The sequence below is a fragment of the Lactuca saligna genome, chromosome 5 (genome assembly GCF_052625555.1).
Source record: "Lactuca saligna cultivar CGN05327 chromosome 5, ASM5262555v1, whole genome shotgun sequence".
NCBI classification, from domain to species: domain Eukaryota; kingdom Viridiplantae; phylum Streptophyta; class Magnoliopsida; order Asterales; family Asteraceae; genus Lactuca; species Lactuca saligna.
Genome location: NC_136421.1, coordinates 255,075,576 through 255,093,444, shown reverse-complemented (window position 1 = coordinate 255,093,444; position 17,869 = coordinate 255,075,576). Strand labels below are relative to the sequence as shown.

The 17,869-nt window shown below is 35.1% G+C and overlaps 1 protein-coding gene across 2 annotated transcripts in view; it reads right to left on the bottom strand.

The window, feature by feature from the left end:
* Window positions 1–15,859, bottom strand: part of LOC145047419 (MADS-box transcription factor 23-like) — a 37,663-nt gene extending 21,804 nt beyond the window's left edge. For both annotated transcript variants that reach the window (XM_078995684.1, XM_078995685.1), the window contains exons 1-2: window positions 15,439–15,859; window positions 7,381–7,459 (exon numbers count right to left, since the gene is read on the bottom strand). In XM_078995684.1, coding sequence (XP_078851810.1) covers window positions 7,381–7,459; window positions 15,439–15,620 — 261 coding nt within the window. In that variant the 5' untranslated portion in view covers window positions 15,621–15,859. The remainder of the gene's footprint in view (window positions 1–7,380; window positions 7,460–15,438) is intronic.
* Window positions 15,860–17,869: the final 2,010 nt, after the last annotated feature.

Below are 17,869 nucleotides of genomic sequence, written 5' to 3'. Positions count from 1 at the left end.
GTGGCAATGGTTAAATGGGTCATGTGATTTTTTTTTCGACCACCTCGGCGTAGCCATGGAAAGCCACGATGTGGCATCTGATCAAGCCCAAGCCCCATGACTCTTTTAGGGTTTCGTTCGTGTTTAAGCCTCTCTAACTCGATTCTAGGGTTCATTCTCAACCTTTATCCCCCTCATCCTCAGATAAACCTTAATCCTTTCCTTTTTGGTGATTTTGGCTAATTTTGGGTGGTTTTGGTGCTTTTAGAAAGGAAGTGATTTTGGCTCATTTTGGGCCACGGCGTAGCCATGGAAAGCCACGATGTGGCATCTGATCCCAAGCCCCATGACTCTTTTAAGGTTGGGTTTGATTATAGTTTTCGAAGGTTGTTGTATATATGGATCAACTTTTCAGTCCGTGTCAGGGTTGTGGAAGTATCATCTAGGTTATCAGGCATCTAGAGGGTGTTAATGACTGATTTTGAGGACAAATTTATATTTAAGTGGGGGAGAGTTATAACACTCGTGTTAGGAGTCGCCTTGTTATCAAGTGAAAGGTTTTTGGTATCAATGAATGATTAGGGATTCTGCTTCCCAGTGGAAACAAAAAGATAGTTCAAGGTTGGAAGGGTTTATGCTCAGATTCGACGGCGAAGTGGAGTCGTATTGGCAGTGATTCAGAATGGTCTGTCTGTTGGGGAGTCAGACAAAGTTTTTGGACTCTGGTGTTCGGGAAGAGTAGTGATGGTTATACTTTACTGTTTAACATTAGTCGGGAAAGTATTTGTTCGTCATCAGGGTATGAGAGCCCTACTAAGGTTGGGTTTGATTATAGTTTTCGAAGGTTGTTGTATATATGGATCAACTTTTCAGTCTGTGTCAGGGTTGTGGAAGTATCATCTAGGTTATCAGGCGTCTAGAGGGTGTTAATGACTGATTTTGAGGACAAATTTAAATTTAAGTGGGGGAGAGTTATAACAGTTGTGTCCAAATTGGAGGAGTTTTGAAGGAAACTATGTGCCACGGCGTGTCCAAGGGAGGCCACGAGGTGGCAATGGTTAAATGGGTCATTTGATTTTTTTTACACCACCACGGCGTAGCCATGGAAAGCCACGATGTGGCATCTGATCAAGCCCAAGCCCCATGACTCTTTTAGGGTTTCGTTCGCGTTTAAGCCTCTCTAACTCGATTCTAGGGTTCATTCTCAACCTTTATCCCCCTCATCCTCAGATAAACCTTAATCCTTTCCTTTTTGGTGATTTTGGCTCATTTTGGGTGGTTTTGGTGCTTTTAGAAAGGAAGTGATTTTGGCTCATTTTGGGCCACGGCGTAGCCATGGAAAGCCACGACGTGGCATCTGATCAAGCCCAAGCTCCATGACTCTTTTAGGGTTCCGTTCATGTTTAAGCCTCTCTAACTCGATTCTAGGGTTCATTCTCAACCTCTATCCCTCATCCTTAGATAAACCTTAATCCTTTCCTTTTTGGTGATTTTGGCTCATTTTGGGTGGTTTTGGTGCTTTTGGAAAGGAAGTGATGAAGAATTGATGCAAGGATCAAGCAAGCAACACTTTATCATCATGATTATCACCTTATGGACCATTTTTAAGGATTCAAGTCTCTATATTTTTAGTTATTCTCTTAGATCAAGGTTGTTTTGGTCTCTTTTTGGTTCATTGAGTTAATTTGAATGAATAGATGGAATAAATTTGGCAACTTTATTGCTCCCTAGTGTCCCTTGAGCATCATATCTTATAGATCTGGAGTTTGGTTTTGATTTGTGAATCTAGCATAAGTTTTAGGTCATTTCTTGCCATTTGAGCTAAGACATGCATGGGTCATGTATGTCCATCAAGTAATCGTTTTTATGGACCTTTGGAACCCCCCTCCCCCGCGCACGCTTTAGCTTCTAGAAGAATTGCGTTTAAGGACTTTTTCAGATTAAGGGCTTTATGGTTAAGACATTATGGATTTTAGCTTTATTTGGACATAGGGTTTGAGAACTTGATCTCTTTGGGTGTCTTAATGTATAAAGTTGGAAATTGTATTCATTTTGACCATAGTTTAGACCAGATCTCAACTTTGGAGCTCTTGGAATCAAGGAAGGCAACTTAATCCATTATGTTGCTGGAAACCCAGTGCCTACAACGTGGCGACTAGGAATTTCCTGAAGTTGGCTGTGTGCACGCCATTACGTGGTGGGTAGCTAAAGTTAACTGTGGCCATTAACTTTTGGCATGGGTTGATTTTTTGGTCAAACTCTATTTTTTAGAAGGTAGACTTAGGGTTTGCCTTATGTGGATTATTACGAGGCGTTTTGCACCCATATTTTGCCGGTGAGAGTTGTTAGTTGTGAGTGGTGCAGTGTTGTGTGAGGGTTTAGTCAACATAATGATTCAGGTGAGTCTCTTCTCTATACTCGTGGGTTGAAGGCACCAATGTCGTCCCATTGGATCATGTTGTAGGATGATGGTTGTCTTTGTGACACTTGCTGATTTGCCAATATGTGCTTGTTGTCTTTGTCACTCTTGATGATATGACTCTATGTTTTATGTATTTGGGGTTTATACAAACCCGACATAGCCACGTGTTGTTATAAAGAGTAATTATGGACTTTGGGTTTGATTCGGACCCAACATGGCTACTTGCTGTTATATGGGTTAATACGAACCTGAGGGTTGATACGGACCCGAAACAGCCACATGTTGTCACATGGGGTTGATACAGACCTGACACAGCCATGTGCTATGACATGTATACGTGTATTGTATGTGGTATTTTGGGGAACTCACTAAGCTTTGTGATTACAATTTATGTTTATGGTTTCAAGTACTTTCGGTTTTAAAAGAGAAGAGATCGTCTTGATCGCACTACATCGCTTGATAATTTATTTCACAAGGACTATTTATAATTTCACTATGATGTTTTGAGAATACTTTTACTCTAATCATCTTTTAAGATAATGTAATAAGGGTTTTGACTTATTCTAAAGATGAAATTTTTACTCGATATTTTAGGGATGTTACAAGTTGGTATTAGAGCATTGGTTTAAGGGATTTGGGAACACTCTTGGGTGTGACCAAACTCAAACTGAGGAATTGGTAATCTTTTGTTAGAAAAACAAATTCTAAAGGAATTTTATAAAGAAAAGGGGTTGCAATGCACGCAATCATCCGAGCTCAAGTAAGTGGTTCTCGGAATACCCATACATGTTTGTTGTGATATATGTTATGAGAATTTCATGCTAGAATAGAGCTAAGGATCTGCTCAGGATGTCATGATTAGGAGAGATACCTTTATCTGCCTATTATTCAAGCTTTTGGAATTACATGCTAGTATGGATTTTCAGTTGATTGGATGGATTGGCCTGATAAGTGATACCTTGTAGCCTAATAGGATCGAATGTTATGCTAAAATTTGAATTTGTATTGGTAGAGGTAATTGCTATGTGTATGCTTTAAAAATTATATACAATTAGGATCATATAGCCCTAGAATGACTGATTTTGCCTTATTTCCTATTCCTCGTTTGGTTGTGGTCCTAGGGTTGAGTCTTTTATTCGATAGTCTATGTGATCCTATATTGTGTATAATTTGCATGCATAAGTCAACCGACAGTGAGAGTGAAAGCTCCTAGCATGGGTTATAGTAAGTGAGCTTTGGATGATTCTTTGTTTGTGTTGTGGCTTGGAGTGTTACTGCAAGAATGTTGTTTGCTTTGTTCTTTGTGGGACTCTTAGTGATGTGAGTTAACTATTAAGTGAATATATTAAGTTACATGTTGATAAGAAGCCCAAAACTTTTGTTTCCCACACTAAAGGCCAGCAAGGTCGGAGCAGTTGCGGCAAGTGCAACAAGCTACATGGTGGGGCATGTCGAGCAGTGGGTTTAGGTTGTTTAAGATGTGTTCAGACTGGTCATATGAGTAGGGATTGCCCCATGGGTGCATTTATTTGCTTTCATTACAAGTAGAATAGAAGTCTTGGGCTTCTTTTGATACACTCCTCATGTGTCTTCAATCTACCAACGACATTATCGAATAACATTGAATCCAACTCGAAACATTGCTTTATTGAAACCAAGATTTAAAGAAACAACTTGGGCATTAAGTCTAGTAACATTTTTACCAAATCCACTTCTTCAAGCTCAAATCTAATGCTCTTTTCTTTTGAGGCTAAACCAAATATTTTTGTCATGAAATCATCAACAGTTTCACCCTTATTCATGCGGAAACTTTCAAGCTTCCTCTTTAAGGTTAGAAATCAATCCGTTCTCACCCGATCCACTCCGAAATACCATGTTTTTAGTCCATCCCACACTTGCTTTGGGTCACTGTAACTTGGCATTTTCAATACCATGTCTTTAGGTATCACTGGAAACAAAAAGCAAGAACTTTAGGTCGATGTAACTCGCAATATGCAGATATGCTTAACGTAACTCCCTCAATTTAGCTGTCTCTCATATGTTGTGTGCATTCATAATCGACTTGACTTTGACTGCCTACACCGAATAATTCATTGGGGGTTAAAACCAGAACTTGATATGACATCAGACCTCCTTCTTTATCTATGACATCCTATTATCCCTTTTAATATTCCAAACCTCTTTAATCAAGCTTGTTTCGAGAGCACTCTTCCACCCATCAAGAAAACAAGGTCATGACCACCTTTACCGCCTTCCATCACTCGTAAAAACGAACCGAATCAAAGAGTAATGTTTCGAGTTGGATTCGATGTTATTCAACGAGTTGTTGGTAGATTGAAGGCATAAGAGGAGCATATAAAAGGAACTAAGAAAGTGAAGGACATTCAAGGTGGGTTGTTGGTCGGTAAAGAAACATCGGTGTTTGTAAGCATTGTGGCAATAGAGGTTCAAATCGGGATGACTTTGGATGTGACCAAGGAAGAGGTTATCCGTCCGGGGAGAGTAGAGATAGTAATTAGCGTGTCCAGGATAAAAGTCATGTTAAATGTTACAAATGTGGTGAATTTGGTCACTACAACAATAAGTTTCCTAAGTAGGAGAAACAAGAGACAAATCTATTCGAAGATGAATCACACTGATGTGAACGAGTGGTATGACCAAACCGATCAATTCTTAATAGGATAGTACATTATTCTAAGAAAGTTACATTTATGCAACTTTTGTGATAGATTATGAGTCTAATATTATCAGTATAAATAGAGGATATGTTTAGGTTAATTTTAATCAAGTTATAAGTCCCAAATTAATTCTTGCATTCCAAGTAATTTTTCTTTTTCTTCCCTTATTTTGAGTTTCCACTTGCATTTGCACACAAAGTATAGATTATTTTATTGTTTTTATTGCGCTTACACTAACAAGGCACACCGGTTCAATAAGCCACAACAATTTCGAAGGGTTGTGTTGTTTCTCTCAACCAACTCTCTAACATATATATTTGAATGAATGTACTCTGAGATGTTGTTCTTGAAGTGGTTAATAAAATCTGAGTTTTTGTTTTCAAGAATCCTTCTCCATCTTTTACAGTGGGTATATACGTTGAAACTTTTTTACATATTTGTATATATGTTGTTTTTTAGGTTTAATCCTAACAAAGTCGTATTAGAGCCTTGACAATTTGAAGGTCCGTGTAGAAAATACATCGCATGTTGTATGGCGTGAATCTTAGATTTGCATATTTGTAGTTGTTTCCAATAAAGTGAGAAAAGCTACAAGTTCTTATGCATGTGGTACAAGCTTAATTCCAAGATCAATTTAGATAACTTAATTTGATCTAAGTAGATGCATGGAATAATAAAGATTTGTCAAAAGAAAAACATATTTTGAGAGAGAGAGAGAGAGAGAGAGAGAGAGAGAGAGAGAGAGAGAGAGAGAGAGAGAGAGAGAGAGAGAGAGAGAGAGAGAGAGAGAGAGAGAGAGAGAGACGTGTTGGTTGCTGGAATAAAATCAAGAAGCTTTTAGTGGGTTGATGCACTGGATGTTAATTAATTTACATAAGATGAAAAAGTTAATTTGGGTGTTACTCAAATAATTCGATTTTTGATTGGTAGGGTTGATCCTAATCAACTTTAAGGTGGTGTTTGCATAATTAAAGACCCGAAACGAGAGAATAAGTACTTGAGCGATGATCTCCAACAAGTGGAGATTAATTAATGAAGGCTTGTTTGTTTTTTGTGATGGCAAGTTTCTATGTGTGGTTTATGAAACCAAGTAAAAAAATCTTGGTGAGATTTTTTTGTCTTGCAGAAAACTAATGCAGGAAACTGTTTGATGATGATACGAACAAAATGGTTGCTTCTATTGATGTAAGTTGAAGGTTTGAATGATGTGTGGAAGGAAGGGGACTTCAAAAAGATGAAGTCTAAACCCCTACAAGTTAATAAGTTTAGTAAATTATTATTATTATTATTATTATTATTATTATTATGTTACTTGTAATTTAATCCTAAATACCATCTATGTCTCTTAGTGAGACTTGAACCCATCACTTATCATTTGAGATAATCATTCCTTACCGATAGACCAAAAACCCTTTGGTGTTTAGTAAATTAATTAGTAGCAGCAGTTTCACATATGTTACCTCAGACTTAATATTTTGATTAGGGTTAGTTTAGTAAATTAATTAGTAGCAGCAGTTTCGCATATGTTGTTTTCTGCGTTTAATCCCAACTATATGTCCTAGTTTTTTTGTGGACTAATTAAAAGCCATAATGAAAGCAAAGTGCTTGACTGGTATGCATTTGTTATAACCTTTTTAAGGTGTATTTCCTTATTTCTCCATATGCTTGCTAGCCTATTTAAATAATAACTAAACAGACAGTTTACTCAAAACAATGTTGGTCATAACATTTTGGAAAATTGAACTTTACACAATTGGATTGTCGAAGAAGATTCTGGAATCTTATCTTATATCACATTTTATTACCAGATTTCCATGTTCTCTAACTCTAGAACAAACTTTATAGTTTATATATACGAATTTAGAAAAGACTTCTTGTTTTTGCCTAAATAAGAAGTTTCTAGCTCGTTTGGATTATCCCATTACAAAATTCGTGATATACATACATAATAAGGTTAAACTATTGTACCAGGGAAGTGATTATATGATATATACGATATCTGATTTTGATTATCATTTATCAATATACATATTGTTTCCAACCACCATTTTCTAACAAGCTATATCTGTTAACCTAAGTATATTTTACAACTTAGCTAATAACTAACTTATTCCTGTTATCGACTAATATCCTCTTGATGCACTTTTATGTTACTTGTAGAGAGTTATTATTTATTTATATATGTTGCATTATGTTAACTGCATCTATCACCGGTTTCCCAGAAAGAGCAGACAAACCAAAAAGAAACTAAAGCTATCCTTGATAATGCATTAAGTAGATGGAAAGCAAATAAAAGAATACCTTGGCTTGTGAAGAAAGATTCAATAGTTGATGATGTTCCTCCTTCACTTTGTTGTACCTCTCAGTAACTGTTTTCATGCTGAAAAGAATAGACTACTAGATTAAAATATGCATCTGTATGTTACAACTTAAATAATGTAACACAATGAGAACTGGCCTCCTTGTAGATTACGTAATTTATATGCATAGTGCATTAAAATAATAATATTTTCATCACCATGAACATTAAACATACAGCAACAACCTCCTCTTAAAATTAAGTTAAGGGTAAAAAGAGCATTTTTAACCCATCCCGAAATCAAATTTCTTTCCTCATTCTCCTCTAGAGATGTCAACAAGGGCAAACCGAACCGGCATAACATTCCCCGCCCCCGCCCCCAAAGTTTTCAACCTCCCCACCCCCAAATTCATAGATTACCCCCCACCCCTGATTGATTTATTGGCTTAAAGAAGTTATTTTTTTATTAAAATAATTATTTATAACATAATTTTACATGTTAAAAACAAAAATTTACCATATCTCAAAAAGGTTATACTAACAACTTAAAAAAATAAATTTTTTGTTGACTTTTGTAAGCTCAAAATTATTATTATTATTTATTCTATTTATATAATTAAAATACATAAATATATAATATATTAAGAGGGTCCCTATAGGTGTTTAGGACTTGACTGCTTACCCCCATTCCCGCCCCAAAATTAAAACAGGGATTAACCTTGCCCCACCCCTGTCCTTGCCCCCGCCCCAGGTTTTCTTTTAACAAATATCCTCCATATAGGGTTGGGGCCCCACGGATTAAAGGTCCCGCAAGACTTTTTGACGTCTCGATTCTCCTTCAATCCTATCTCATTTCCATCTCATTTTCGGAGATCTGAATAGTAGTCCTCCAAATATGGAGGAACAATATTTAATTTTCAACAAATAGAGTTGAAGTTTTAATTTTCTGATTTAATCTCTTTTTATTTTATTTTACATATTTATAGTTTATTTTTATCTATTAATTATAATTTAAATGTAAAGTTTAATATTTATCTATCAAATTCATACAAAAAATTAGATACATACTAAAATTTTGAAATATAAGAACATATTTTATAAAAACTTATAATTGAATAATTTTTTTTTCATATATATACAGCATTTTCATATATAATTCATGTCGATAAAAAAAAGTTTATTTCATATATATTGGTCTGGTCCGATTCATACTCGAAAACTACAAATTGAAAAGACAAAACTGTAAAGTTGGTCATTATGGTTTGTGAAAAACTTTGGATAGGGTTCAAAAACTTTTCAATTTGCATGGAAGATCTAAAATCAAAAACCTCATGCGATTTTGGTCCAAAAAAACTTGGAAAGACGGTTATGCCCTTTTGTTATACTTTTTATAATTATCCTAATACTATTTTACTTTAAAAATAAAAATAAAATAAAAGAATTATTTCCTTACCCCCACCTCTCTCTCTCTCTCTCTCTCTCTCTCTCTCCTGGAAAATTAAAAAAAAAAAAATACACACACACAGTTACCATACAAATATCTACACATATTGCAACTTAAAATATACACACCCAAAAACATAAAACAAAGTAAAAATTCAAAACGCAATTGCAAATGCATCAGATGAAGTATAATGCAGAAGAAAGGGATTAATAACACCCATGAATAATCTCTCACGGTTTCTTTCTCAAAACGATATATCTTGGTCTCCATCAATTTCTTCGTCTCTAATCTACACATCACCACTACATCTCTCATCCTACCACACAAGCAACCGTGAATCTTGGTTAAGGAATCCACTTGACGACAACGATCTAGCACTGCCGCACTCAACTTAGCACCACCATTGCAGATCCAACTCCGATTAGGGTTATCCTCTCCATCTCAGACAACATCAACCTCAAACTTCATCCATATCCTTCTCTGACGACGGGTAAGAGAAAATAAGCGGTGTTACAGGACTCGATTTCCATGGTAACCACTAGTGTAATGGGAACACAAGGTAAAGTTGGAGTAGGAGCAAATGACAGCACCGGCGATGAAAAACCACCACATTGTAGCTTCCTACAATCAACAGGACCAACACTTACAGAGGAACACTCCCCTACCAGCCACCATCGTCGCCATTGTATAAGGAAATTTCTAGTAAAATTCAGTTACAGGGTTAAAGAGACTTAGGGCTTGATTCAAATTTGGGCCTTCATAGCTTATTTCTTACATGTTGATTTTGTCGAGAGAGAGAGAAAGAGAGAGAGAGAGAGAGAGAGAGAGAGATAGAGAGAGAGAAAGAGAGAGAGAGAGAGATAGAGATAGAGAGAGAGAGAGAGAGAGAACGATATGGGTTGGTGCGGGTGGGGTGATAATAGTTTTATTATTTTTTTTTTATTTTTAAAGTAAAATATTATTAGAATAATTAAAAAATATATAAAAAAATAAAAGGGTATAATCGTCTTTTCAAGTTTTGTTTTTGGACCAAAATCACAGGAAAATTTTGATTTTTGACCTTCCATGCAAGTTGAAATTTTTTTGGACTCCATCCAAAGTTTTTTGAAAACCACAATGACCAATTTTGTAGTTTTGTCAATTGAAAAACATTGGAACCATGAATCTCCCCAGGTATAGGTACTTCCGGTTCAATCCTGGTCCGACTTCGATTTTTTCCTTGTCTGCGAAATGCGTAGTTTATCATTTATCGAAAATTTATCCCAAGGAAAACAAATGTAACACCTGGTTCTGGATTGCCTCGTTGCTAGGGGCTATGGACGAGTCATCAGTTGACATAGGGGTTAGGGGTTGTGGGCAAGGAATGATTTAGCCCATAAGTGAACCATGTATTCGATTATGTCTTCGGCAGCCAAGGGTATGACTGTAAACTGATATCTCGTTCTCTTAATGGTTTTGGGTTTTAATCGGAAGGCTTTAAGGCTTAGGAGTGTGGCTAGGAGCGTAGGGCTTCCCACCACCTTTTGTGGATATAAAGTTCGTCGAAAACAGACCTAGGGCGAGTGAGTTACGACACTTTGAAGGTTTTGGCAAAATTAGCCCCTAATGGAAAGATGTGGTGGATCAGTCCCATGCATGCAATGATTTCCATGCACGTGATTAGCTGGGTACGCCTAGTATATAAGAGTAAATGATCGCGGATGGTTCATGAGTACATTGGGTGTACAAAGAGGTACGCAGAGTGTACTCCTTCCAGACCAAAACCCTAATTTCCCCAACTTATACCATATATAAGCAACATTATACCACTCCTTAGGTCATTTCAAGTCAGCCACCTCCCCTTTTCACGTCCATGAAACCCTAGATTTCCTTGGAGGGAGCTTGGAGCTTAAAAGAAGACTTGTTAGTATATGTACAAGAGGAGGAAGGTGGTGTTCAAGTGTTGATCATGGAAGGGAGCTTGTAGATCTTGAAAGTTCTCATATTTTGCAACCCATTGGAGATAAAAAGCTCTGATCTTGACCTTCCATTTCATAGATCCTGTTTTGGGTTGTTGTTGGCCATTTTTTAGCCTTTTTCTTGGTCTTGGTGAGCTAAGGTCATTTTAGGACTCAAACTTGTAGATCTGGACATTCTAAGGTCGCCACTCGCATAAAGGTGCAAGTTTTGTGAAGTGTTTGAGTCCAAGCATTAGTTAAGACCATCCATTAAGCTCTTTTAAGCTCTAGAGTCCCATTAAGCCATGCATGTTAGTAAAGTTGTCAACTTTACTTGAAAAGCCACTTATAGAAGTCAGAGTTGGAGAAAGGACTGAAGTGATTAAGTGTTTAATTGGAGAGGGTTGGACCTCATAGGAGTACCGTGGGCGTACTAGCCCCAACAGGTGTACGCTTAGCGTACCAGATGAGTATGCAGGGCGTACTCGATCTGGTTGCCTCAGTTTGTTTTGTTGACTTTTGGAACTTGGACCATGGACCAGGAGTTAGTTAGGGTAACCCATTTAGTAATTCAGTCCTTTTTGGAAATTAGGCCTTCTTGGGTTCGGTCCAAGATAGATTTGGGCCTTATTAGGCCTTGTGGGCAATTTTGGGTTTGGGCTATTATTTGGGTTGCAGATTGTTGGACTAGGTAAGGATGTATGTCTGGATTGGAAATAAGTTATCGGGCTTAAGGTAAGTCATGTGTAAAGGTTTGGGTCCAATTTGGAAAATTAGGTCATAGGTGGGCCATAATTATGCCTTTATGATTATGAGATATTCGGCCATTAGAAATGCCAAATGTTTGGATTGGACTAAATGGTTAGGCCTTAGAATAAGACCATGTAAAGGTTTGGACCCAATTTGGAAAATTGGGTTATATGTTGGGCTTTGACTCATAGTTGACTTTTAGACCTTTGGATTGGGCCTTGCGCTTGAATCAAGCTAAGATAGGGGTAAAGCAGTCTTTTACTCCATGCATCGACTCATGGGTATATGTTGGAACCCAATTATTGATGGGGTGTTATTTTGATGATTGACAGTTAGAGAACCTATTATCCAACAACTAGAGTTTTGTCTACAGGACTTCAGCAGTGTGAGGTGAGTTACTTCCAGTAGAAGTGGGTTTAAGGCCACAATGTTGGCCCACTAGTAGGAGATATTTGTTAGATTATTGTCGTTATGATAATTGTTTGGTTTACCACCATCTGATATGCTTGAAGTGCTAGGATGCTCTGTTATATATGTTAGTAGTAGTAGGGGTGAAATAATCCACGAATACCGGTTGAAAGATACCGAAGGGGTAGGTTGAACCCATGCATGCCTAGCAGTACGTTATGTTATGTTATTATGTGGTAGTGGTAGGGGTGAAATAGTCTCGATTAGAAGTTGAAAAATACCGAAGGGGAGGCCAGCTCCCGATTTCCGGTTGAAAGATACCGAAGGGGTAGGTCGGGCACCTAGATATGCCTGACAATATATTTAGGTATGTTATGCTATGTTATTATGTGGTAGTGATAGGGGTGAAACAATCCCCAAATACCAGTTGAAAGATATCGAAGGGGTAGGTCAGCACCCGAATACGCTTTGTAGTATGTGTGTTGTATGGTATGTGGTATGATAGGGGACCGCATTAAGCTTCGTGCTTACGGTTTTCAGTTTTGGTTTCAGGTACTTCGTTTTCAAAGGAAAGGAATCGGCGATCGCAAAGCACCACACTATGTTTTCCGCACATGAGATCTTTGAGATTACACTATGATATTGTTTTATGATAACACGTTTTGATTATTGACACTTTGGGTTTTGACATGGGATGTTATTATGAGTGTTTTTATATTATTGGTTTTATAATAACTTAATTAAAAATGAAATTTTTGGTCTTGAATTTTCGAAAATTACAACATATGTAGTAGTTTTTTCAAATGTATGTGTAATATTTCTAAAAGATGTATGTATAATATTTATTTAAAAGTATGTTATAAATATAATCTTTTTTATTGAATAATTATTGTTAATAAATAAATAATCAATTCAAATTCATTATATTTGAAAATTTTATTTTGTTAGAATTTTATGATAACATAATTGATAATATTATTGTAGTGAAAAAAGATAGAATATATATTTGTTACAATCTAATTAGTAGAAGATGTATGTTAGACTCTATATATAAATTACAAAAAGTGAATATATTATAAATATATTTTGAGGTAAAAAATAAGGTTAAGAATAAAATATAATTAGAAATGAAATATTATTTATCTAATTTTTAACTTTATTTTTTTTAAATGAATATGTGTTGGAGACTAGTCGCAAATATTGTCCATGAAATTATGGAAGAAATGATCATGTGTTTTTACATTGCATGCAAGTACTAAGAACTATAAGTCATATTTCTTTAGTCTAAATTTAAAGGTTTTTTGTTTTTTGTCTGCAAATATGTGCGATTTTTTTTACGTTGTGAATACCACATGTAGACATAAACCCTCAAAGAGTGTTTGTTTATTTGGAAATGCGCAAACCTAAAAAATGTTTATATTAGGTTTTCTTGTCGTACACATGAACCAATATCTTCTAAAGTCTTCACAACTCATTAGGTTCCTCTAAATTCTTTTATATTGTCAATTGTCTAATCTATACAAATTTAACATGATACTCTTGTTTCAAAGAACCAAATCGTGTCTTTTTCCTTTTTTATTTTATGTGAATATATTCATTTAAAGTAATATTTTATAACAATCATTGATTTAATCAGCATATTTAATATAAAACCATCATAAATATGCATACTCGTAATTATAGTCATGCATATAACAATGTAATTTGTTTGGTTTTTATTATTATTATAACAATATGTGGAAAGTTTTCACAAGTAATATAGAGATATAGAGATGTGATATCTTTATTTATGCTTTTTATTACTATATTTAAAAAAAGTTATTATTTTTATTTTATACTGTTTAATTAAATAGAAAATCATGATGAAAAGTACGAAAATTAAATCATATCCTTATATAAACTCATTCGTCAAAATTATCTCGAAGCTTGAAATTGTAGATTTTAATTGTATGTGATTATTTGTTAAAAAAAAAAAGATGATTTTGTTTGTATCCGATTGTTTTTAAAGACATACAATGAAAACTTTTGAAATGTATAAAATTAAATAAAATAATATATGTATAGATATTAAAATTAAAATATACTAAAGAAAAAGTGATCGTCTAAATTATAATTTTAAAATTTATAAATATTCTATAATTATTTTAATTTGATTAGAGGTTGGTTTTGTATTATTTTTATGTATAACGATATAAAAGTATTAGTCCCTCGTATTGATTTTATTTTATGTAAATGAAGCAAATCGATGTTAAAAAACTGGTTTAAGTTTGTAAAATTAGTTTATTTAAATTTTGATTTATTTTAAAAGTCTGCAAATGTTAAAAAACAAACAAACTTCTTATTATTGATTGTAGATGTTTTGTCTATCTCTTTTGCAGCAAAGGATTACAGATGCTGTTCACACACTACAGATGTTTTTACTTCGAAAAAACAAACAACACTTTCAATTTCCATACATTCTCAAAGATATTAAAATCCTAAACTTGCTATGCATGTGCAAAATGAATCCAAATTGATAAACAGCTGAGTTTCAAGTTGCTAATGTATCCACCCTTACTGGAATCTGTGACTCCATTTATGTGCAAAACACAGACCATATTTTCATTTGCTGATCTCTCTTACATCCGGTACTCAGAACTGAACCACAGACTCATTTTAATTAGTAGCCCCATGGGCAGTCTATTTCTCCCTTCTTAAGTGACACAAATTAACACTTTTTCATGAGTACTAATCTCCAGCCTTTCGTGTCTTGTGTTCATGAAAGTTCAAATTTCACAACGAGATATCAAAAACTTACTCGTGAACGTATACAGTAAGAATTGATTTGTGCTTCCTACCACCAACAAGGACTACATATTCTTATATATACTTCCTCAAGATTAACAAAAGAGTGAAATTTTAATTTCTTCCTATGCACTTTATCTTTTCACGATTTTGTCCTCACTAGTCAAAGGATGGAAAAGCAATTCTAGCAAAATCATTAGTTTCTCATGCTTTCAAGAACAAACAGTAAGATCCAAACAGCTAGCTGACTGCAACCATCAAGTTCTATCTGCAGATATGTATATTCACCATCTTTCCTTGTTGAGATTATCTCTTATTTGCACTTTAACTATTTTCTGTTCTTTATCCCTTATTTTAAGGGCTTCAAACGTTTCCTAGCTTATCTAGGGTTCTCTTTTCTTTTCCATACATACATATACTCATGTATGCCTTCTGATTAATTCAATCAATAAGGAAGCAAGTTTAATTCAGTTTACTGCTAAATTTATTATTCCTAATCAATTGATCATTGACTACTCCCACACATGTCGATCCAAGAAATAAAAAAGACCAAAGTGACATCCTCTACTCTCTACAAACCGTATATATAGTTCCAGGTATAGATGCCCTAGTTTTTTCCTACTTTCAGTATCACAAACTAACATTTGCGCATAACCAAGGTCAAATGATAACTACAGATACATACATGTCAAACAAAAGATGTATATATATAATAAGTATATGAAAGTTGACCAAACCTTGAGCTAGCGAACTCATGGAGCTTCCCAGTGCTAGAGAAGATAATGACTCCGACTTCAGCGTCGCACAAGATAGCCAACTCCTTAGCCTTCTTCAACAATCCATTCCTTCTCTTAGAGAAAGTAACTTGCCTGCTGGTTGAGTTATCAATCCTGCGAATCACAATCTTCCCTCTCCCCATTAATTAGTAGGGTTTCAGCGAGCTGCTCTCGATCTGTTGATATTAGATCAAGCAAGTAACAGCAAGAAGCAAAGAGAATCAGGAAAAAAGTGAGTGTACGTATATATCAGTGGAGAATCCAAGAAATCATTGTTCAGGTTATACATTTAAAAAGATGTAATTCCAAATTTTCTTAAACTAATAAGTTTCCTTCTAAAGAAAGATATCAAAGTCTATATGTAAGATCATTTATGCAAAGAGAACAGAGAAAATACTTTGAAAATAAAGGGTGTTGATTACATATATATAGAAAAAGCTTACTAATTTGAGCTGAATTACCGTATTGGAGATTCTTAGGGAAGAAGGAGTTCTTATTTGGGTGTGAGATAGCTGGTCTTTTCAAGGAATATGGACAGCTAAACTAATCATCAAATACTAAAACGACCGACGACCGTATATAATTCCTAAATCCATTTATTAACATGAGTAGATAACGTAATTTATAATAAGCTTTTTTTCTCGCAATGTATATTTTTTCATATAAATTAATAATGGTTTACTATAAATAATACAAGATATCGTTTTCATCTTATATAAAATTGTTGGTTTATGGATTTTCTTATTAAATGGTTTATTTACTAATTAAGATAATGATTCTGATTTTACTAGGAAAGAAATACACATTTTGATTTACATTATTTGGAATCAAATTAATGACATGGTGATTTTCAGTATTTGAGATCCAATTATCGCGAGAGTAGGCAATAAAATATGTAATCGAGAAAGGTGATCACATACTGACATATGACAAGTAGGGGTTGAAGGCCGCTGGACTGATTACCTTAAACTTGTCGAAACACAAGTTGGGCAGGCGAAGTACTGTGACTACCATAAAATAAAGTTAATTTATATAAATATTATTATTTTGGTCTATGCTTTTGAGCCCTTTGCCTCACCTATAGATCACCAACACGTGGCCGAATACAGGCATTTCTTATAGGGTATTTGAATTATACCTAGCTATATCAGCGCTTGAAACACACAACCAAAACAGGCCCACGATAATATATATTGACTTTATAGACTACAATTTTCATTTACCAAATAATGATAGTTTATAGAGAAACAAATGAATTAAACATAAATTAAGTCATAAGGGTTTGACTTTTGAGATTTGTCAAATATGTTGTTTGTTTTTTAAATCATATCATATGTATATAGAAGATGTGTAATAAAAGTATGCGATCTAAAAATAATTTATTCTTAAAGTTTGTAGCCTACGTAAATGATACGTAAATGATATTAAAGCATAGATGATACACTAAGTAAACAGGCCATATATGCATACATACACAAGAGAATAGAATCATAATAAGAGGAGTCTATTATTCCAAAAAACCAACCCTTTTTTCAATACTTTCACTCTAATGTTATGTGTTTTTCCGTATTTTGGATGCTTTACAATTGATGATTAATCCTCCTTTTATAGCCTAACTAGCAACCATTTCTACCGCTCTCCTTCATTGTATTCACTAAAGAGTAAGGAGAACTTGCCATCCTAGGTATCATTTTGTTAACAGAAGGGGCTTCCAAAAAAATAAAAATTAAAAAAAATAACATTAACAACATTGATAATCTAGATGATAATTAAAGATGGTGGCGGAGGTTTTCGAGGCAATTTGTGATGGAGACGATGGAAGGTGTGATAACAATGGTGGTGGCGAGAGTGGCAGTGGCGGAGGTGGTGACAGGGATGGTGGAGGAGATGAATGTGGCGGTTACGGAGTTGGTGAAGGTGGTGGAAACGGCAACGTTATAGGTGTTGGTAATTGGGGTAGTGGTGGTGGTGGTGGTGGCGGCGATGGATGGGTGGATGTGATGATGGCGTAGGTGGTGATGGCGATAACATTAGAGGTGTTGGTGATTGAGATAGCGGAACTAATGGTGGCGATGACGGAGGGTGTGGATCTAGTGATGGCGGAGTTAGCGGAGGTGGTGGCGACAACAATGTTAGAGGTGCTAGTGGCATAGGTGGGTGTGGTGGGGCTGGGGTGGGTCTGTGAGAAAAGTATTATAGAAGAAAATTTGAAAAAATAGAGTTGATTTTTTTTTGGGTTAGCGTGTATGTAGAAATTAGAAGACGTTTTTCATGTCTTTTATAAGAAGAGGACGTACAAACATTTTTAGATTTTTTGTTTTCTAAAAAACAAATAGTCATCACGAAAACTTTATATACATGCATAGAAAAAAGAGCAAAAAAAGAGCTTCTA